Source organism: Fundulus heteroclitus, chromosome 1 (assembly GCF_011125445.2).
Source record: "Fundulus heteroclitus isolate FHET01 chromosome 1, MU-UCD_Fhet_4.1, whole genome shotgun sequence".
In the NCBI taxonomy this organism is placed as follows: Eukaryota; Metazoa; Chordata; class Actinopteri; order Cyprinodontiformes; family Fundulidae; genus Fundulus; species Fundulus heteroclitus.
This window is the reverse complement of record NC_046361.1, coordinates 2,707,629-2,727,315: the sequence shown is the minus strand read 5'-3', so window position 1 is coordinate 2,727,315 and position 19,687 is coordinate 2,707,629. Positions and strand designations below refer to the sequence as shown.

General features: G+C 40.6%; 1 protein-coding gene across 3 annotated transcripts; it reads right to left on the bottom strand.

Moving 5' to 3' along the window:
• Positions 1-4,445: 4,445 nt before the first annotated feature.
• Positions 4,446-16,119, bottom strand: LOC105924782 (kelch-like protein 7). 3 transcript variants are annotated; one of them, XM_036146465.1, is made up of 12 exons: positions 15,973-16,119; positions 15,784-15,886; positions 14,830-14,923; positions 14,615-14,739; positions 14,367-14,539; positions 13,837-14,011; positions 13,543-13,670; positions 13,092-13,335; positions 8,507-8,702; positions 8,133-8,230; positions 7,887-8,064; positions 4,446-4,563 (listed from the first exon to the last, which is right to left on the bottom strand). In XM_036146465.1, the coding sequence occupies exons 1-12, from the start codon at positions 16,075-16,077 to the stop codon at positions 4,497-4,499; spliced, it is 1,686 nt and encodes a 561-aa protein (XP_036002358.1). In that variant the 5' UTR covers positions 16,078-16,119; the 3' UTR covers positions 4,446-4,496. The 3 variants fall into 3 exon arrangements, with proteins under 3 accessions (XP_036002358.1, XP_036002479.1, XP_036002426.1); XM_036146586.1 differs by having other exon boundaries at positions 7,887-8,043; XM_036146533.1 differs by having other exon boundaries at positions 8,139-8,230.
• Between the last annotated feature and the right edge of the window lie 3,568 nt (positions 16,120-19,687).

Sequence of the window (19,687 nt, the reverse complement as noted above, 5' to 3'; positions counted from 1 at the left end):
CTCGTGTTACTAAAGAAAAAAAACACACAGTCACATATTTTCTATTCTGGCTAGTAGCGTTGAGCGACATAGAACAAAAATAATATCTTGATATCTTTAGGCCAAATGCCAATATAGAGTATTTATCTCCATATATTTTTCTTTTTATAAAGTTTTTTTTTTTTTTTTTTATTGAACAATTTGATAATACAAATTCAAACAATATAAGTACAAGTAAACATAAGATGTCATCCAAAACAGCTGTTAGGAAACAGAAAAAAAAAAAACAGCGGTTTAGCTCATATATAGTGCTAACATTTCAGAAAACTGTAAGGCAGTATTATTTTACAGTATCTTAATGCATAGAGATATTTTAAGTCATTCTGAAATGCTTGAAAGTTTGTAGAAACCTTAAAAAATCTGCACTTGTGTATATAAAATTTTCCAATAATAAACATATTATTACACAGGAGTTCCACATCGTTGTTTTGACAAGTAATACTACATTTAACATCTTTATATTGAAAATTAGGTACCACATTTTTAGTTGACAGCCATTCATAAATTTTCTCCCTAAAGGACTTAACCAAACAACAACTGTAGAAAAGATGTTCCTTAGTCTAAATCTTTTTGACAAAAGTTACATACATTACTGTCAAACTTCAACCTTAAACTTAAGAACTCTGCACATGGATAAATATCATTTATAGTTTTAAAGTGAACTTCTTTCATCTTTGGTAACAAAGGAAATGAGAAAAATCCGGTTCTAATTTTCATGACCGTTTCTGAAAATATGTTTGTCATATTTCTTTTCACTGGCAGAGGACATTTTTCATTATTCATATGCTCTCCTAACATTTTATTGTTGCGTTTGTAATCCATAAAGTTGTATTAATCTATACAGAGAGTGGGAAAAACAGGTGTTAACCAGATTTAACATAGTCGCAGGAATCGCCTTGACTACAGACAGGAATTGTTTCTGTGGACAGTCTAAACTATATTTTCTTTTAAAATCTGCTTACTCTAAAATATTACCCTTTGTGTCCATTAAGTGCACAATGGCCCAAACTCCCTTTTCCTCCCAGTCCTTATAGTATAAGGATTTTCTCTTATGTAGAATATATCTGTTATTCCAAATAATCATATTATGTGGTGTGAAATTATGCTTTCATAGCATTTTCCAATACATTAATACCTGTGTGTGGTAATCACACGATTTAGTCGGCAACTTTGCAGGATCCAAGTCACATCTCAACAGAAATTTTATTTCTCCAACCCTTTGAAAAAGCTGTGAGAGGAAACTAAACCATAAACTATTTTCATTTTTTAGAAAGATCTGCAGCCATTTTAATTTTATTACAGCATTCATCGCCTCAAAATAAATAACATTCATCCCTCCTTTTTTTCTACTGGTTCTTCTTTTCATAAAGTAATTATTAAAAGGCATCTCTGAATCAAAGCTTTATCCCAAATGTTTTACAGCTAAATTTTTTAACAAACAGCTGTAGATAAATATGAGAAACAGCTGTAAAATAACCCACTGGAATACATAAAAGTATATTTCTAATGCAACATAAACCATCTCGATATAAACAATATAGTTTCATCTAGGGCTGAGCAATAAACTTTTAATGTAATAGATTAATTCGAATTTAAAATTTACAAAGATTACATTTTTGGAATATCAGGATTTTATTTAGTTGATGCACTCATTGGGCATGAAGAAAACAGCCTGCAATGCTGAATATATGTTTAGGAAAATATATTGTCAAAATATTGTAAAGAGAAAACTTATTTACCAAAAGACGAGACGCTGTAATTTATTCATTTACTTTTTTTTAAGTTAGTTTGAAGTTACTCAAGTGAAGCCTGTTCTCAGCTCATTGTGTAATACACTAGCAGCAAACATTTAGTTATATTTTCATTGTTTACAGCGACAGGGCGGCCATCTTTATTTTACAAGCATGTTTCTTAGCTTGTGTTTAGTTGCACTTTGAATTCAGGTCACCTCCCAGATAAAATGCTTGACAGAAAAGCAAGGTTTTAGAATTTATTTTGTGTAATGGAAAGGAAGGGGAAAATAGATTAATTGGATTGGGCATAATGACTCACTGCCGAGGAGGTGACAGAAAATAACTGATGACAATGAAAGCTATCAATAAATAAAGTCAAACCTAACCCAAATGAGATAAAAAAAAAAAATGAAAATAACAGAAAAACGAAGCCAAACCAAAACTCAACCATGACACTTTTGTGATCTAAAAGACAGATAGCTTTGAATCCACTTTAATGCAGAAGAATTAAAACCATAAAATTGAAGTTTTATGGTTTTATGGTTGAGTGGCCAACTCCATATGCATGCTGAGAGTCTGTAAAAAGTTTGTTTGTTACAAAATAATCTTGAACTTATGCATGTACCAACCTTTCCAGAATTTTACTTAAAACAGGTAAAATACTTATTGGTCTAGAGTTCCCCTCATTAAGAGCAGATTTAGTATCCTTAGGTAAAGGAATAACCTTAGCCCTCTTCCAGATCCTGGGATACTGGCCCACATCCAAGCAACTAATAAAAATATGACAGATGGGAGCTGCTATGACACCAGCAGTCATTCTCAGCAGTTTGCTATCCAGGTTATCTAATCAAGCTATCTTACTGTCAGAAGAGAACAGAGCACACATTCTACCATATGGACATCAACTTGTGTGTCATGTCAAGCAAAGGATCGTGGGATTCCTTATAGCTCTTAGTACCGATAAGTGACCTTGCAAGGTTCCTTTGCTAAATTAGCCACGGAAGGAAGCATACAGGCTCCTTTTCATACCTCCCACCTTACTGACTGCACTATTCGGACAGTACTTATCATGGTGGCCACTGACTCACTTCTGCTTTGGCTAAAGAGTTTTTACTCAATAAGGGTATTCAGATGGACCCCTGGAGTTTTGTTTTTCCTCAGTGATTTAATGGTGTCAAGTATTTCTGTTACGAGATCTCAGCATCAAGTGCTGAGTGGACTTCTTTGTCATTTTAAGACAAAGTTTGATAATTAGATTAATAAAACTAACAACCTAAGTATTAATCAATGTGCCCTCTTGTGGGTGGTAAAGGAGGGCTGGGGACAGTAGCCCTTTTTAATTACTAGGTATTTTAATTGTATTTTGAATATGCTGCTGTAAATTTCTTTGATAGTCAGGTTTAAGAAAATTACCAAAAATTACATTTATGAAAAACGTAATATCTGTAATGCAAACCGGTCCATGTTCTCCTGGTGTGGTTGTCATGTTTCTTCTCCACTCTACTCGCTTTTCTGGCTCGTTCGGTCGCCGACGTCTCAACATTGTGCCTTTTTTTCCCAGCTACTGACCCAACTGTTGCTGTGGAGCTTTTAAAATTATAAATGGTTAATGAACTGAACTTATAGGTGCTTGTCATATAAGAATATCATGAAAAAAAATTTTTTTTTCAGTAATTCCATTCAAAAAGTGAATCTTGTAGACTGATATATTTCAAGTGTTTTTCATTTTCATGATTATAACTGACAACTAACGAAAACCCCAAATTCAGTATCCCAGAAAATTTGATTACTTAAAACCAATACAGAAGAAAATAGATTTCCAGAACTGTTGGCCAGCCATAAAGTATGAACATGGAAAGTATGAACATGTACAGCACTCAATACTTAGTTGGGGCTCCTTTTCCCTGGATTACTGCAGCAAAGCGGCGTGGCATGGAGTCCATCAGTCTGTGGCACTGCTCTGGTGTAATGAGAGCCCAGGTTGCTCTGATAGTGGCCTTCAACTCATCTGCATTGCTAGGTCTGGCGTATATCGCATATTCCTCTTCACAATACCCCATAGATTCTCTATGGGGATAAGGTCAGGTGAGTTTGCTGGCCAGTTAACAGGGGAGTGCACTGTGTGCAAGTCCTGTTGGAAAATCTGCATTTCCATAAAGTTGGTCAGCAGCAGGGAGCATGAAGTGCTCTAAAACTTCCTGGTAGACAGCTAAGTTTACCTTGGATCGCAAAACCCAGTGGACCAACACCAGCAGAGATACATGGCACTCCAAACCATCACTGACTGGAAACTTCAGAGTGGAGCTCAAGCAACGTGGATTCTGTGCCTCTCCTCTCTTCCTCCAGACTCTGGGACAATGATTTCCAAAGGAAATGCAAAACTGACTTTCATCAGACAGAACTTTGGACCACTCAGCAGCAGTCCAGTCCTTTTTGTCTTTAGCCCAGGCGAGATGCCTCTGATGCTGTCTCTTGTTCAAGAGTGTCCAAATAAGCTCTATACAAGTTTGATGTATTATAAGAGTGGCTTGACAGAAGGAATGCCACAGCTAAAATGCCGCATATCCATTTAACAAGACTGTTTGACTTATAACTGCACATTAGAATTGACACTTTTATAAAAATATTTTATTATTTAGTACACAATCAAAAATTTTACAAACCAGTTTAAAAAAATATATTATCTACACATACACACATAAAAAAACACTTTGTCCTCATCAGTCAGTCAACCACACAGACAACAGAGCCTGGGTACGGTACCGCCTGGACCTTATGGCAAATCCTCCACCTAAGATAAGAAAAGGAAATCACACTTCAGATGAATTTTGTTTTTGGCTGGGAATAGAACAAGCATGCTAGCTGCACTGAATAATTTATAAAAGTATTTTGTGGTTATGGAAGTAAACTGACTTTTTAAAAACAAAACAACCACTAGAAAGAAGATGAAGTAGAGAGAGAAGAGGGGCTGCTACTGTTCAAGATGGGAATGGAAAAGCTTTGGATGCTCTATACACCAACCAAGAAGGCTGAGGCCCAAAAGCAGCGAGAATTTGGTATAATACAATAAAGGTCTGAAGAGGCCTTCAGACTCCAAATACTCTCCAGTCTCCACAGTAACATAAAACTACCATTTTTGACAGGTTTTAATAGCCACAAGTAGACAATGGTTTGGAGAACCCACATATGCATGGCGAGAACAGGCAAACATGGAGAAAAGGTCCCAACCAGGATTTCAATCAAGGAGCTTCATGCTAACATGAACAGTCCTAATAGCTGCTCCATTCTGCAATTTTCAAAAAGATGCTTTTTCAATTACATTACAAGAATGCTGCAGGGAGGAGGATGGCTTGGTTTCATAAAAAAAAAAAAAAAAAAAACAAAGTTACAAAAAATTGTCAATCACATACAAGAAACAACAGTCAAAAATGAAAGTCTAAGAAAGGTGGGGGCCAATGTAGGGATGTCGCTTTTAAACAGCACAATAATCTATATAGTTTGGAATTGTTAGTTTTGTCAGGCTGGAGCTCAGACCATAAAAGACCAAGTCTGCGGTCAACTGAACTTCCAACCATGAACGAGCTGCTCTGAGGCAGAGGAACCTAGTGATAGCAGCTGTAGCCAGCACTCAAGCAAGACTGAGGAGCATCAAGGAAGTAGCATTTATCCAATTTTCTGTGGACACACAAGGCAAGGTGAGCGAGTGTCTTGGGAAATGAAATCCACACAATTTCAATAAGCAGAATTACAAATGTTTTAAAGTTCTTTGAGGCCTGTTTCCAATAAACTTGGAGGCACCTCTGGTTTATGGATGGTAAACAAGCTTTATAATGATCTGCAGGGTTTCATTGCAACTTGCCAGCCTTCCATGTGGTTTGTTTTTAGCTCAGAGTGATTATGTTTTATCATTTCCTTGAGACAATTTAATCAGAGTATCCACATTTAGGACCTCTTCATTCTTGTTCATACTCTTACCGTCTGGGCAAAAGGTCAATGGGCTATGATGGTACAGCCAGGTACTACTCTTAAAGTACTTCTTGATTCTGAGATCGACTAACTCAGAAATACATGCATTAGTGACCATATTTTCAAAGAATGTAGCATTAAGATTGTGATTGTGCTGTTAAAAGTTTTTTTAAGGACTTAAAATTGTCCCTTGGCGACCGCTAGGCTGAAAATCCACAATTTGGGTCGATGACGTGGTTTGTGGGCGTTGCCCAGGCTACGCTACAGAGAGTTCAATGAAGTACACCACGAGAAGTTCCGATGGCGATTCACAAAGTGATGATTTTAACACGAAAGACGGCGCAAGTGTCTGTTACGACTCGGGTAAGTCTGAGAAAAACATTTTAGGAGAATAAACGGAATGGTTTGCTAATGTATTATTGGAATTGGTGCTCATAATCGCGGGCTGCTGTGATGACGGCGAGATTTCTCCGCTTCACTGCGTGATGAGGAGAGGAGAGAATATGGACATTTCAGCTGCCTGAAGACAGCGTTTCGTTATTTTTATTTTACAATTTTGTAAACAACAGCTGCCGATTAAACTGAATGTTACAATCTTGACATGATTATATGAGTTGTTTTACCGAGAAACCGATCAGAAGCGCCATGAAACCCCGCCTCTCTGGCTGCAGCGCTCCCGACTCAGAGGGGAACAGATTTTCACAGGGGAACTGAATTTCGCACAACACCGGGACTTTTTGGGTTGGGAAATGTGTGTAAGGAAACATTATCCTTGTTGGTATTTGACCAACCATAAGCCACACACTTTTTAGCCATGTTTAATCTGTCCATTTGTCTTTGAGAAAGCGAGTTTGCAACCAGGAAGTATCTTGTTACCATGTCAACAGATCAACGCCTACCCACGAATTACGTCATCGATCATGCAACATTTTTTTATGAGCCTTGAGCTAAAAAGCCTTAAAAATCCACTTTCATCGAATTTTTATTTTTTTTCCCCTCAGGTCATAATAATATATGAACTTTCTAACATTTAGCAACTTGTATGATCTCAGAATCAAGAAGTACTTTAAAATCTAAACGCAAATTAAACCAACTAGAATAGGTTCATCTCATTCTCAGAGAAGGGATTAGAATAAGCACTTTTGTTGTGCCAGTATGTCTGTTTCTCAGAGGATAAAATATGCAATTGTCATCTAAATGCACATAATATTTTAAATATGGACAAAAAAAAAAATAAAAATAAAATAATCACCCCCTAGTGCTAACCTGTTATGCACAAAGACCACCTGGTTTAAAGGAAACAGACACATGATCAATCAACACATCTGGGAATAGAAACTAATGCATCTATAGTTGCAACAATAAATAAGCACTAATGAGTCACGCCATCAGTAGGCTATGGATCACACGTGGATAACAGTTTTGTATAATGCTGTACAGCATTTTGACCTTTGTCAATTAGACAAAAGAAAAAAAGTTTGGATTTCCTCCCCTATTAGCCAATTGTCCCCCACAACATTTAGGAACTTCTAAACTAGGCTAATGCCGTTTGGTTAAAACCTTTGATATAAGACAATCTGGGGGTTTGATCAGGTTTCTTCCTTTATTAAACTTGTACAACAGGAAATTATGTTTGCATTGAGGAGCTTTTGAGAAAAAGTAGATTCTCTGATAGGAATGCGATTAATCCATTGTTGACATTCCTGTGTGGTACTTAAATGCACCATCCTGCTCGGTCCACCTGACAGATCGATAGCTTTGTTGATCAGCTAGACTGACAGGAAGAGAAGTCAGAATAGGTTGTAAAGTAAACTATTACTTTAGTTTTTTGTTTTTTTTTTAAAAAACAGTTCAATAAATTAACTATTTTTCTTATGAAAAATGATGTTCAACATGGCCAAAATATTCCTTAAAATAAAATGCAAGGAATTTTGCTTATCCTGCAGGAAGGTCATTACTGCAGACCTGTTCTTTAACAAGGCATTTTTAAATTTTTTTTTATCTAAGAACAGAATGCAAGGAAGCTGAGAAGTTATTACTAAAACATCTGAACAGCTTCTGAACTACTTTACTAATACACACTTCGATTAATCTATTGACTTTCTTTACATTAAAAAAAAAACAAAAAAACAAAAAACTAAAACCAACCTGTCAGTTCTGGTGTTGTATTTCAGAATGCGTCGGAGCGGCCCCTTCCCTTTGCCAGCCAGCACGTAGATTGTTTCACCAATGGCGACACATTTCGCCATTAGAGGATGGGGCATCGGTTCACAAAAATACCAATAGTTCTCGTTGATGTTGTACCCTTCCACAGAATTCAGAGGGCCTTTTTAAAAAGAAAGAAAACTAAGCATTGTTCTACATGTGGCATTACAGTCAAAGAGCTTAAGGTACCTTCACCATTCTTCCCTCCAATGGCATAGATCCTGTTGCCGACCACAACCAGTCCATGGTTCTTCCTTGGCATCAACATGGGACACAACTCCCTCCACCTGAAAAGTTCAGTTGTGAAGGAAAATAAATGTTTCTTGGTTATGTTACTCTAGAAGGTTTTGAGAAAGAACAAACTGCTTCAAGGCCATTTCATAAAAGCCCTTTATAATTTTTCTTTGCTGAAGTCAAGCTGATTTAGCACTTTTATAGCAGATGTTTTGGTCATATTTAACCCCAAATTTAATTCTCAGTTAAAAAAAAATGGAAAAGACTAGACAATAAATGTTCAGCCCTTTATGAAGTTCCCATTGTGCAGCTTTGAATTTGTGACTCACTGTCTGGTGTTGGGGTTGTACACTTCACAGGTTCCAACAATCCCAAAGTCCATCATCCCTAAACCACCACAAACGTAAATGAGCCCATTGACTTCCACTGATCCGTGGCAGCAGCGGGGAGTTAACAAGTTTGTTTCCTCTTGCCATGAATTAGTATTTGTGTCGAAAGACTCAAAGGAGTCCACAGGCAAGTGATCTGGAGACGGGCACAGAGCAGAGTACACGGACAGCAAGTCTGAAAGCCACTTCAGTGAAATATTGATGTACAAAAAATAAAAACACCAGTTGCACTTTTGACCAATTCTGGTTTCGGTTATATGAAATAAATTCTCATTTCACTGTAAAGAAAGTTACAGAATAATTTAGTTTCACATTACTTTAAAAAAATGCAACACTAAAACGAAGTTTACGCATGTAACTACGGTTCTATGAATCCCGGCTGACCGCCAGAGGGCGGTGCTGAAAGCACTGAATGTTCCCTTCGGGCATGCGCAGTTCGAGTAATTATACCAACAGAGTCAGCCGGATGACCACTCAGAGGCTATATAGCCTGGTGTCATCCTTGGCTCTGTTCCTACAGAATCTTCTCGAAGAAGCAAGGATTCTGAGTGACAGAGAAACTCTGGCTGTCATCCGGGATTCATAGAACCGTAGTTACATGCGTAACCTTCGTTCTATTTCATCCCTCCTGACCGCCAGAGGGCGGTGCTGAAAGCACTGAATGACTAATGTCAACTATGTCACTAGGAATCCTGAGCACATACCTCACTGAGAGGGCCCAGCAGAACCTTGTAAAAGGACCTGACCCAGTGGATGAGGGGCAGCCACATTGACATAGTAGAACCTCGTGAAGGTGGTCGGGGAAGCCCATGATGCAGAAACACATATTTCTTCCAGCGCAACCCCTCTCAAAGCCGCCCAGGAAGCAGAGACGCTCCTGGTGGAATGTGCCCTAACACTGGTTGGCAGGGAGCGGCGACCTGCAGCGTAGGCGTGGCAGATTACACTCACAATCCAATGGGACAGACGCTGCTTGGAAAGAGAACAGCCTAACCTCGGACCCCCATAACATAGGAAAAGCTGGTCTGAGCGTTGTAGATTTTCGGTGGCCGCAATGTATGCCTCCAATGCCCTGACTGGGCACAATAACTCAGACCCATCCTCAGTTGCACCTGACTGAGGCTGAAACTGAGCCAACCGCAATGGCTGGTTACGGTGAAAAGAAGACAACACCTTAGGCACAAATGCCGTATTAGGCCACAGGGCAACACCGGAGCCATCTGGAGCCCACCTGATACAGGTGGGGCTGACAGAGAGAGCATGTAGCTCACTGACCCTATTAGCTGAGACGATAGCCAACAGAAAAGCAGTCTTGCAGGAAAGCCACTCGAGGTCCGCTTGTGCCAAAGGCTCAAATGGAGGGTGGCACAGAGCCGCGAGAACCAATGGTAGGTCGCAATCAGGCACTCGTGGAACTAGCAGCGGGCGTAACCTACGAGCACTGCGAAAAAACAAACAAAAAGACCAGATCATAGCGCCCTATACGGTCGTCGACAGGTAGGTGACAACATGAGATTGCTGCAACATACTCCTTAAGGGTCGAAGAAGAGCAGCCCTTATCAAGGAGAGACTGGAGGAACTCCAGAATAGTGGGGACCGAGCAGGTAACCGGATTCTCATCGCAGGCAGAGCACCACTGAGAAAAGAGACGCCATCTGTTATACTGCAGCCTAGTGGAGGGCGCCCTAGCACTCAATATGGTGTGTTTGACAGGGTCCGAACACCCTGTCAGCCTCCCAGGGGCCATGCCCACAGCTGGAGACGTTGAGGATTGGGTGCCATATCTGTCCCCCAACTGAGACAGCAGATCCCTCCTTGTTGGAAGATGCCATGGAGTACTGAGACACAGACTCCAAAGCAGCGGGAACCATGTGCATGTTGGACAGAACGGAGCTGTGGCCTTCCTCAAGAAACCTCCGTAGAGTAGGCCAAATCAGCGAGAGGGGCAGAAAGGCATACAGGAGAACCAGTGGCCATGAATGAGCCAGCGTGTTCTGGCCCAGTGCCCCCACACCTGTCAGGGAATACCACAGGGGGCAATGGGTTGACTCCTCTGTGGCAAACAGATCTACCTCTGCCTGGCCAAAGAGGTTCCAGATCATGCGCACTACGTCACGGTGAAGAGACCACTCTCCCGGAGCAGGTGCCTGGCGGGATAGAGAGTCTGCAACCTGGTTCTGCCGCCCTGGTAGATACACAGCGCGCAGGGTGAACAGATGGGGAAACGCCCATTCCAGGAGATCCCTGGACACCTTCAGGAGGCGTGCCGACCTGGTGCCACCCTGGTGGTTTATATGGTAAACAGCAGAGGTGTTGTCTGTCCGAACCAACACATGCCTTCCCTCTAGGTGGGGCAGAAGGCACCTGAGGGCCATGTGCACAGCCTGCAGCTCCAGCACGTTTATGTGCTTGGTGCTCTCCCTTGGACCCCAGAGACCCCATTCTACTTTTAGGGACTCTAGGAACCACCAGCAGACCTGCAGCCTGAGAGCAAAGTGCTCTGTTAGGAACATACGGGGTAATCAGAGCTCTGATATATGATGGAGCTTGATTATTAATTCTGCATGGAGTTTGCATGTTCTCCCTGTGCATGCGTGGGTTCTCTCCTGGTACTCCAGCTTCCTCCCACAGTCCAAAAACATGACTGTTAGGTTAACTGGCTTCTCCAAAATGTCCTTAGGTTTGAGTGTGTGCGTGAATGGTCGTTTGTCCTGTCTGTCTATGTGTTGCCCTGCGACAGACTGGTGACCTGTTCAGGGTGTACCCTGCCTCTCGCCCAGTGAACGCTGGAGAACGGCCCCAGCAACCCCCGCAACCCCATGAGGGATTAAGCGGTTTGGAAAATGGATGGATGGATGATTATTGAGGGCTTTACACATTAGAAGAAGAATTTTAAATTCTATTCTTGATTTAACAGGAAGCCAATGAAGGGAAGCTAAAATTGGAGAAATATGATCCCTCTTGTTGATTTTCATCAGAACTCTTGCTGCAGCATTTTGGATCAGCTGAAGGCTTTGAACAGCATTTTGTGGACATCCTGATAGTAAAGAATGACAATAGTCCAGCCTTGAAGTAACAAATGCATGGACTAGTTTTTCAGCATCACCCCTGGACAGAATGTTTCTAATTTTGGCGATATTCCGGAGGTGAAAAAAGGAAACTCTGGAAACCTGTTTAATATGGGATTTAAATGACATGTCTTGGTCAAAAATAAAACCAAGATTTTTTTACTTTTTTTTTTAAACCAGAGGCCAAGTTGATGACATCCAGATTAAGTGATTAAGAAGTTTATTTTTGGAGGACTTTGGTCCAAAGATTACAACTTCTGTCTTGTCAGAATTTAAAAGCAGGAACTTTAAAGTAATCCATCTTTTGATGTCATCAAGACATGACTGCAGTCGAAGTAATTGATTGGATTCATCAGGATTTATGGATAAATATAGCTCAGTGTCATCAGCATAACAGTGGAAATTAATCCCATGCTGTCTGATAATTTTGCCAATCGGAAGCATATATATAGTAAATAGAATTGGTCCAAGGACTGAACCCTGTGGTACTCCACAAGTGACCCTGGAGTTTGAAGAAGATTTATTATTAACATGAACAAACTGGAATCTGTCCGATAGATAAGATTTAAACCAGCCTAGTGCTTTCCCCTTAATCCCTACAGTATGTTCAAGTCTTTGTAGTAGAATATTGTGAGGAACTGTATCAAATGCAGCACTGAGATAATTCTGTGTATTTATTTTGTGCTACTAGGAGAGAAAAAATACAAAGTGGCAGACTAACCAAGGTGAACAGAAAAAGATAAATGCAACCTACGGTCAATAACTGCCACGTTTTTGGTCCTGACCTTGAAATGTCTGAAAATCATCATCATAATTGGCAGTGATGTTCTACTCTTGTGATTTAACATGAAACTGCTTTCACTACAACTGACTACATGCTAAAAATAAGGGTACGTTTATCGATACTGGCTTCTGACGAGGACGTCCAAAACTGTCTGAAAACTTATCTTCATTTGGTTTGCTGCTACATTCCTGACAAATACCTTTATTTATAATGTTTCTCTTCTCACTTCTGTTTTTAGTTAGAGTCTTTCAACAAAACTTCACTCAACTGTCCATTGTGAACATGCAGCTGAATGACAAAGTCTATCTAAGTTTCAAAGTCTATGTACTAAGGCACGCAATGCATTTTTCTCTGTAAAACAAATTTTAAATAAAATTACCATATTACATATTAGACTTAATTTACATTTGTTCCTACATTTCGTTGCAATTACATGCAGGGTGGATTAGACCCAGATGAACTATGGAATTGTTTACATTTGTTCCTTGTTTGCATCACTTAGGAGTCGCAGATCGAACTAGATTCATCATTTCTTTAAAAGGGCAACTGGAACTAAATCATCATCATGGGATAAAATAAATAAATAAAGATGTGATGTGTTCATGGTTTAAAAAAAAAGCAGGCTAATGGAGTGCTTAGATGTTTGTGCATCATTACAACAACTCATACTCACTCTCTGCCACTCCACCTGATACGTAGAGCTTTTCCTGAAGGACACAGGCAGCCAGCTTGTTACGGGGCGAGGGCAGATCTGCCTTACTGTGCATTCTGTGATGAAGAGTGTTGTAGCAGTCTATGCGCTTTACAAGACCTTGGCAAGTCGAGCCTCCCAATATGTAGACCTCGTCATTCCAGTACACCGCTGTGGCGTTCCAGCGCTTTTCTAAGGAGCAGCGGATGGTTGTCCACTTTGAATCCTGCATGGAAAGCCACAATGACGCCGCAACATTTGCAATAGTGAGCATGGGCCTAGATGAGCAATAAGTGTGGGAACAGGAAACCCAAATAAATGGCCCATACTTGTATAGCGCTTCAACAAGTCCTGGGGACCCCAAAGCGCTTCACACTACAGTCTGTCATTCACGTATTCACTCACTGACAGGAGAAAACTTTCCAAAATCTACCTTAGGGTTGAAGTAGCGGCAGGGCTCAGGCTGCACGTGTCCGAACACAGCAATGTGTTTGCATTTTTTCAGGCGAGGCCGGCATATCACCGCCAGGTCCTTCCAGTTGTCATGGTAATGCATCGCATCTGGGAGAAAGATAGCAGGTTGTCTGGGGTGTCCTTCATAACTTTTATGGGAAAAGGTGTTCCAACACATGCCCGACAACCAGAACAACTTTCCCCAACTGCTTGCATACGTTCATCCATACGTTCAGGGCTGCCGTTTGGCTGAACTATGGATGCATCCTCTTACCAGTGACCATGCTGAGGCACTGTGGGCTGAACATAATCAGGGGCTCCGCCTGCGCAATTCGTGACAGAACGTCTTTAGAGAGCAGAGGAAAGCGAACACAGCTCAGCACCTCCACCAAATGCTGTTGTCTGTTGGGCAGATCATGGTTCAACCAGCGCAAGGCAGCCTCGTAGATCTGAAAACCAAGAGTGCAAGAAAATATGTTGCTACAGCGGCTGTTGGTTAACCCACAGGCCTTCAAAGACTGATGCATTTTTTTTTCTATGGCTGCACTTGTAGAGGTAATAATGGCCTCCATTATTCAGTTGTCTTTCTAAATCTCAGGACAATCCATTAGTCAGGGATTTTTACCTGCAGTAAATGTATGGTTTAACCTTTACTTTGAATATTTCCATGCATTAATTACTCCCCTAGGTTCTTTTAAAGAAGTGCATTTTTTTTTGCATAGTTTTGGCTTGACAAACTTTGGGGGGAATTCTCATCTTTGTTTTCTCCCCATCTTTTTCCAGGCATACTTAAAGGGTGCATACCTGCTCCTCAGGGACGCTGAGATTGTCATTCCAGAGTATCCTTGAGAGGCAGGTAACGTGAAGCTCCAGGAAGTCAATCGACATGCTTGATTCTTTGAAGTGCTTAATGACACAGACTTCAGCGTGTGCCTTCAGTCCCTCACAGTACAGATAATGTGCCAAGGCCCACATGCCTGCAGGAGCAAACAGACCTCCAACTATGACAGCTCTCACAGCAGCAGGCCTGTATTGGCGTTTCTTGATCTTACCCATGCAGTTTGTAACGTCAATGCTTTCCTTCAGAAAGTCCTCACACATCTTTTGCACAGGCTCAATCCGGTACTGACTGGCTGCATGGAGCAACGGCTGGACGTTTCTCGTGGTTATGCTGATTCTAAGTTAAAAGATAAATAATCACCCCTGTCATATGAATTGATGTGTGGTAAAATTACACATTGGTTTTTCTTTGCGTCTCGATTCCTACTGCGCCGTGTAGATGTAGTCCATCAGCAACTCAACAATTTCAGGGTCGACCCCTCTTAGCTCCACCTCATCAGATGCAGACTCCATCATGTTTGCTGAAAGTGACGGCACACTCTTAAATGAGACAGAAAAAAACCAGCTATCCACCATGTTGCCAAAAGCAGAGGGCCCCTCCTCCAAATCCATGAATTTGTGCGTTCCAGTTCCTTCCAGTCAGTCGGTTCCAGTGTGACGCCATGAAAGGATGCCACCAATGCGACATGTTCTGAAATTTCTCCACTATTAAATATTTAATAGTGGAGAATAGTGCTCCAAAGCAATAAATCACCAGGTGTCCTGCAAACATCTGATACACTGCCGTGGAGCATGCTGCCATTGGACTGTGGAGCAGTGGAGCTGCGGTCCCTACTGTGATGAATCCTGCTTCTGTCGGCCAAAGAATTAATCTGGGTTTGGCAGTTTCCATCTGCACTGCGGCAAGTGTGGTGCAGGGTGGAATGGTGAGAGGCCTTTTATGATTTTTATGCTTCCAACTGTATGTGGGGACAACTTGAGCAAGGCCCTTTCATATGCCAACATCACTAAACCAGTCCATAAAGATTGATTAAGTCATGGAGTCAGTTTGTTATTAAAGAACTAAACAGGCCTGGAGAGTCCTCAACTCCAAATAAGAGAACATCCGAGACGAATTAAAAGGGGAGACTTTCAAACATCAGTCCGACGTCCCAAAGGGACATCAGAAGATCTCATAAATGCACTCCTAGACAATGGAGAAGACCTTCCCAGAAGATCTGAAGGTGTTATCGCCGCAGAGGGTGGGCCAACAGTAAACCTTTAGAATAGGATGCTATTCAATCTCATGAGTAAAGGCAAAGTAGTAAATAGTTTTGGCAACATGGTGTAGCTTTGAAGCAGGAGGTTAAAAAACTTCTTCTGGTCTGCAAGTCCTGCATACTTGTGAACATCAGGCGAAATAATTCACTGCCAGCTGCTAAAACTAGTCGATGGGCAGAGAAGCGCCTCCCCTTAACCACAAGAGTGACATCACAGAGCGCATCCTGCAGGGAAAAAAAAAAGAAAATCAGCATGCATAAAGTTGATTTTTTTTTTTACTCAAGCACTAGATGCAAACATTAATCCTCACCCATTTTCTCATCTCATTCATGGATGTCACGAGGCCAGACAGCTGGACGGCTTCGGGTCCAGAGTGACGGGTTCTCACAGTGCTGTAGTTCGTGCTAGAGGCCATCTTTGAAGCTGTGCAGGGCTGATTAGCTCCTCACGCAAAAACCTGCCGCAGCAAAAAGCAGCAAAACTTCAGTCAAGCTTTTAAAAAAAAAAAAAATAGATTTGTTTTGTCCAAAGTAGTTAGACATCAGATTTGGCATTGTGAGGGCACTAGTTAATTCACCATGTGAAGTCAACACTATAAATGTAACAATAAAAATCAGTAGTATTAAGACATTATCTTAATTGTTACATTTTATTTGACAACCACATTAGGTGAGGACCAAATTACAGTCAGACCGAGTCCACTGTGCACCAAGCATCCGTGCTCTTGGATTTTTGGGTGCAAGAATAGAGAAGCTGCTGGATTTTTGTTGTCTTGATAAATTTTATTGAAATTCCAATAAATGTTTATTTAAGACTCTTAAACAAGACTCTTAGTGATCATTTGCAGGTCATACCATTTTGTTGGCTCAGTCCAAACCCGAGCCAACAAATTTTTTTTGTTTTTTCCCCCCCCACATCTGGAGTCAAAATCAGTTCCCCGTCAACTGGGCTGATTTCAGATCCAACTAAAGGATTTGTGTTTCGCTCTTGTTCCCTCCAGAGTACATTTTTTATTTTTAATCTAACTTTGGTGAAGTCCTAATAAATGTCAATTTTTCCTCCATGCCTCACAGCACTCGGCAACACTTAGGTACCAGGACACAGATGCTGAGCCAGAACCAAGAATCTTCCACCTCATGGGATTTCTCCAGCCAGAACAGTTGTGCTATCATCCCCCCTAAACTCCAGCTTCTTTCCTCAGATCCATGTAAAATCCTAAAGATAACAGAAAATAGGATTTTAACTCCAAAGTCATTTGGTAAAAGAGCTACTGGGTGAAAACATCCAGTAGAGGGGGACAATTGTGAGTCGCATGACCCAGTGCCCTACATGTTTAGATGTGGTCCTACTCCAGACCACCTGACTCAAAAAGTTAAATCGTCTCAGCCTGTCACCAGGTTCTGCAGGAGTCTTGCAGATTTAACTTTGTTTAAGCAAGGAAGAGCCGTAGATTAAAAATGAAAAATAAAAAATATCCAACACACAAAACATCTCCCAATGCCTGCAGTAGATGATCAATCTCTCAAGTTATGCGTCAGGTTATTTCCAGGATCCCTCCAGATACACCAGGGGATATTTTTGTTAATTAGCCTAATACCTTCGTTCTACATTTGTGCAGTTTTGTCACGTTGTTGCAGCACAAGGATGAACAGTATGAGGCTTCTGAGTGAAGGTTGCAGACCATGGATCTCTAATTTGTTAACTCCTATTGGTGTTGATAGGAGTTAACAAATAGGTTGATAGGCAGCTTTTTTTAAGTTGTCAATCAGACTCCAGTAGCAGGCATTTCTCACCTCATGAGATTTTTATTTCACATCAATCAAATCAAAACAATGTCCAGCTTCACCACACACTCCATATTAAAAAAAGCAGCCAGAACACAAACTAAAGGATAATTGAGGGATAAAGTTTAAATAAATGGTAAACTAAGCCTTAATATACAAATAAAAGCCATTGAATCTGAAATGTTTATAGCAGGCTAATGTATTCAGTGGAGCAACAATTACTCTAATGATTTGGGAAAAGAATAGTTGTATTTACACTTTCAAAACCTGTCCTATTTTCTCCCATTTAAAAACAACTCAGTCTTTCAAACCTACTTCAGCTGAAAATGTCCTCAGATTCATTGGCGTTTGGCATTTTAATCCTTCAGGTTTACAGAACTCCCCAAAAATGTCAAAATAGGATTCATGATGTCATCTCCAGCAGCATTTGTTTTGATGCACCTTTTGAATTGTCAGACAGAAAAACTCTACATCCGAATGAAAAAAAAATTTCCCCTTCTGTAAATCTGCAGTGAAATATTGTAGCCTACTCGCTGGCCTCACTCCTTCAGTGTGAAATCTACATAAATGCTACTTATATTTTTGCAATTTGGACGGTTTAATGACTCACTATACTCACAACTCACTTGTTTTTATAACGAAGGAACAAAAATATTTATTCCCCTCAAATACAGCCCACGGTTATAAAACAAAACAGCTCTACTCAGCCATTTTAACAGGAACGCACCAGAGCCGTATCGAAGGGGTGAAACAGCGCCATCTGGAGGACAGAAACATTACCGGTGGATAAGCAGTTTTCCAAAATATTTTCCTGAAGGCACGCAGTAATTTGTGTTCAGATAAACGTGGGACCAACACAGGCAATTTAATTTGTTTTCTTTGTCATTAGAAATAAATGTTCTAGTTCCAACGAAGCTTGGGGGTCTAATGTAAAAAAGGGAAAGAAATTGGGATGACACCATCTGGTGAAATTTGAGCGCTGTCCATAAATATATATATAAAAAATAAACACGCATCAAAATAGCAAAAAGGAAAATGGCACAAACGAGCCCATCGCAGAAGTATGGCGATAGTGGCGAACACAGGCCACATGATTTCTGTGGAGTGGAACTGGAATCTGTCAACTTGAAGCCATTGTTTCATGGAGCTTACGGAATTGACACCTTTCCGTTTTCTCCAAATGGACACTGGTGTCTGCGCGCTTTAGACAGACTCTGCGTTGGCCAAGCTTTGCCTCGTTGAGATGGACTCACAATTAAAACAAAACTGGGACTAATTGAAGCAACCGGAACTCCAAATAAACGTTGCGCGCAGGTCTCTTTAACAGCACTGTCTCATACACTGGGACTAAAGTCTGCCTGCCAACGGAGAGATGAGGGACGCCGCAGCCAAAAAAACGCTCCCAGGAGCTTACCTGATCATCCAGGTGTGGATCAGAAACGCACCGGATGTTGACGCCCCTCTTTATAGCCGAGACCATAGATATTATATATGTAGACTCCCCGTCGTCGGGTGAGAGGCGTGCCGACAGAGCGGCCGTCTTAGGTCAGACCAAGCTGCGCTCAGACAGTCAATTCAGGAAAGTTTATGTTTTCAGATACTCTGAATCCGGTGAATTCTCAACCGATTTCCAGATAACTGACTGAATTAAATGATTGATAGTCTAACTTAATACATAATTTCGATTTTGTTTTGACAGCAACTTCCAGAGCTCCGTCCCAGGATGCCCGACTTTTACTCCGCTTATGGGTGCGCAAATAAAAGGATATATATATATATATATATATATATATATATATATATATATATATATATATATATATATATATATATATATATATATATATATATATATATATAACAGAGTATTTTCTTTTTGCTATGATTTTGTAATCTCTTTGATAAGATGCATTATTTAGTTTTTTGTTGATTTCTTTCTTTTCTTCCACATTGCGGTTTGTATTATATAATTTTTAAATGCTGTTATTGGCACCTCTGCTCTCACTTGTCCGTATATAGTTTTGCTCCTATGTAGATCAGTGCTGTTGTCATCACATGCTCTTAAAAAGTGGCAGATGGTCACTGATGACTATCTATTTTTTGGACAGTTTAAAGTGCCATTTGTAAATGTACATGAAGTAGGAAGCTACCCTGTTGGAGCCAATTTATGATAAAAGGCATTGCGATGAATAGTCTATGAAAATATATATTTATCCCCCCCCCCACCCCCCCAAAAAATTA

Bases quoted from the DNA above. Each gene is read 5' to 3' on its own strand.
- LOC105924782 (XM_036146465.1), bottom strand. From the start codon at position 16,077: ATGGCCTCTAGCACGAACTACAGCACTGTGAGAACCCGTCACTCTGGA. The intron at 14,012-14,366 runs GTATGCACCCTT...CTTGGTTTTCAG, and splicing joins TCAGCGTCCCTGAGGAGCAG to ATCTACGAGGCTGCCTTGCG. The intron at 13,671-13,836 runs GTAAGAGGATGC...TCTTTCTCCCAG, and splicing joins GTGCCTCAGCATGGTCACTG to ATGCGATGCATTACCATGAC.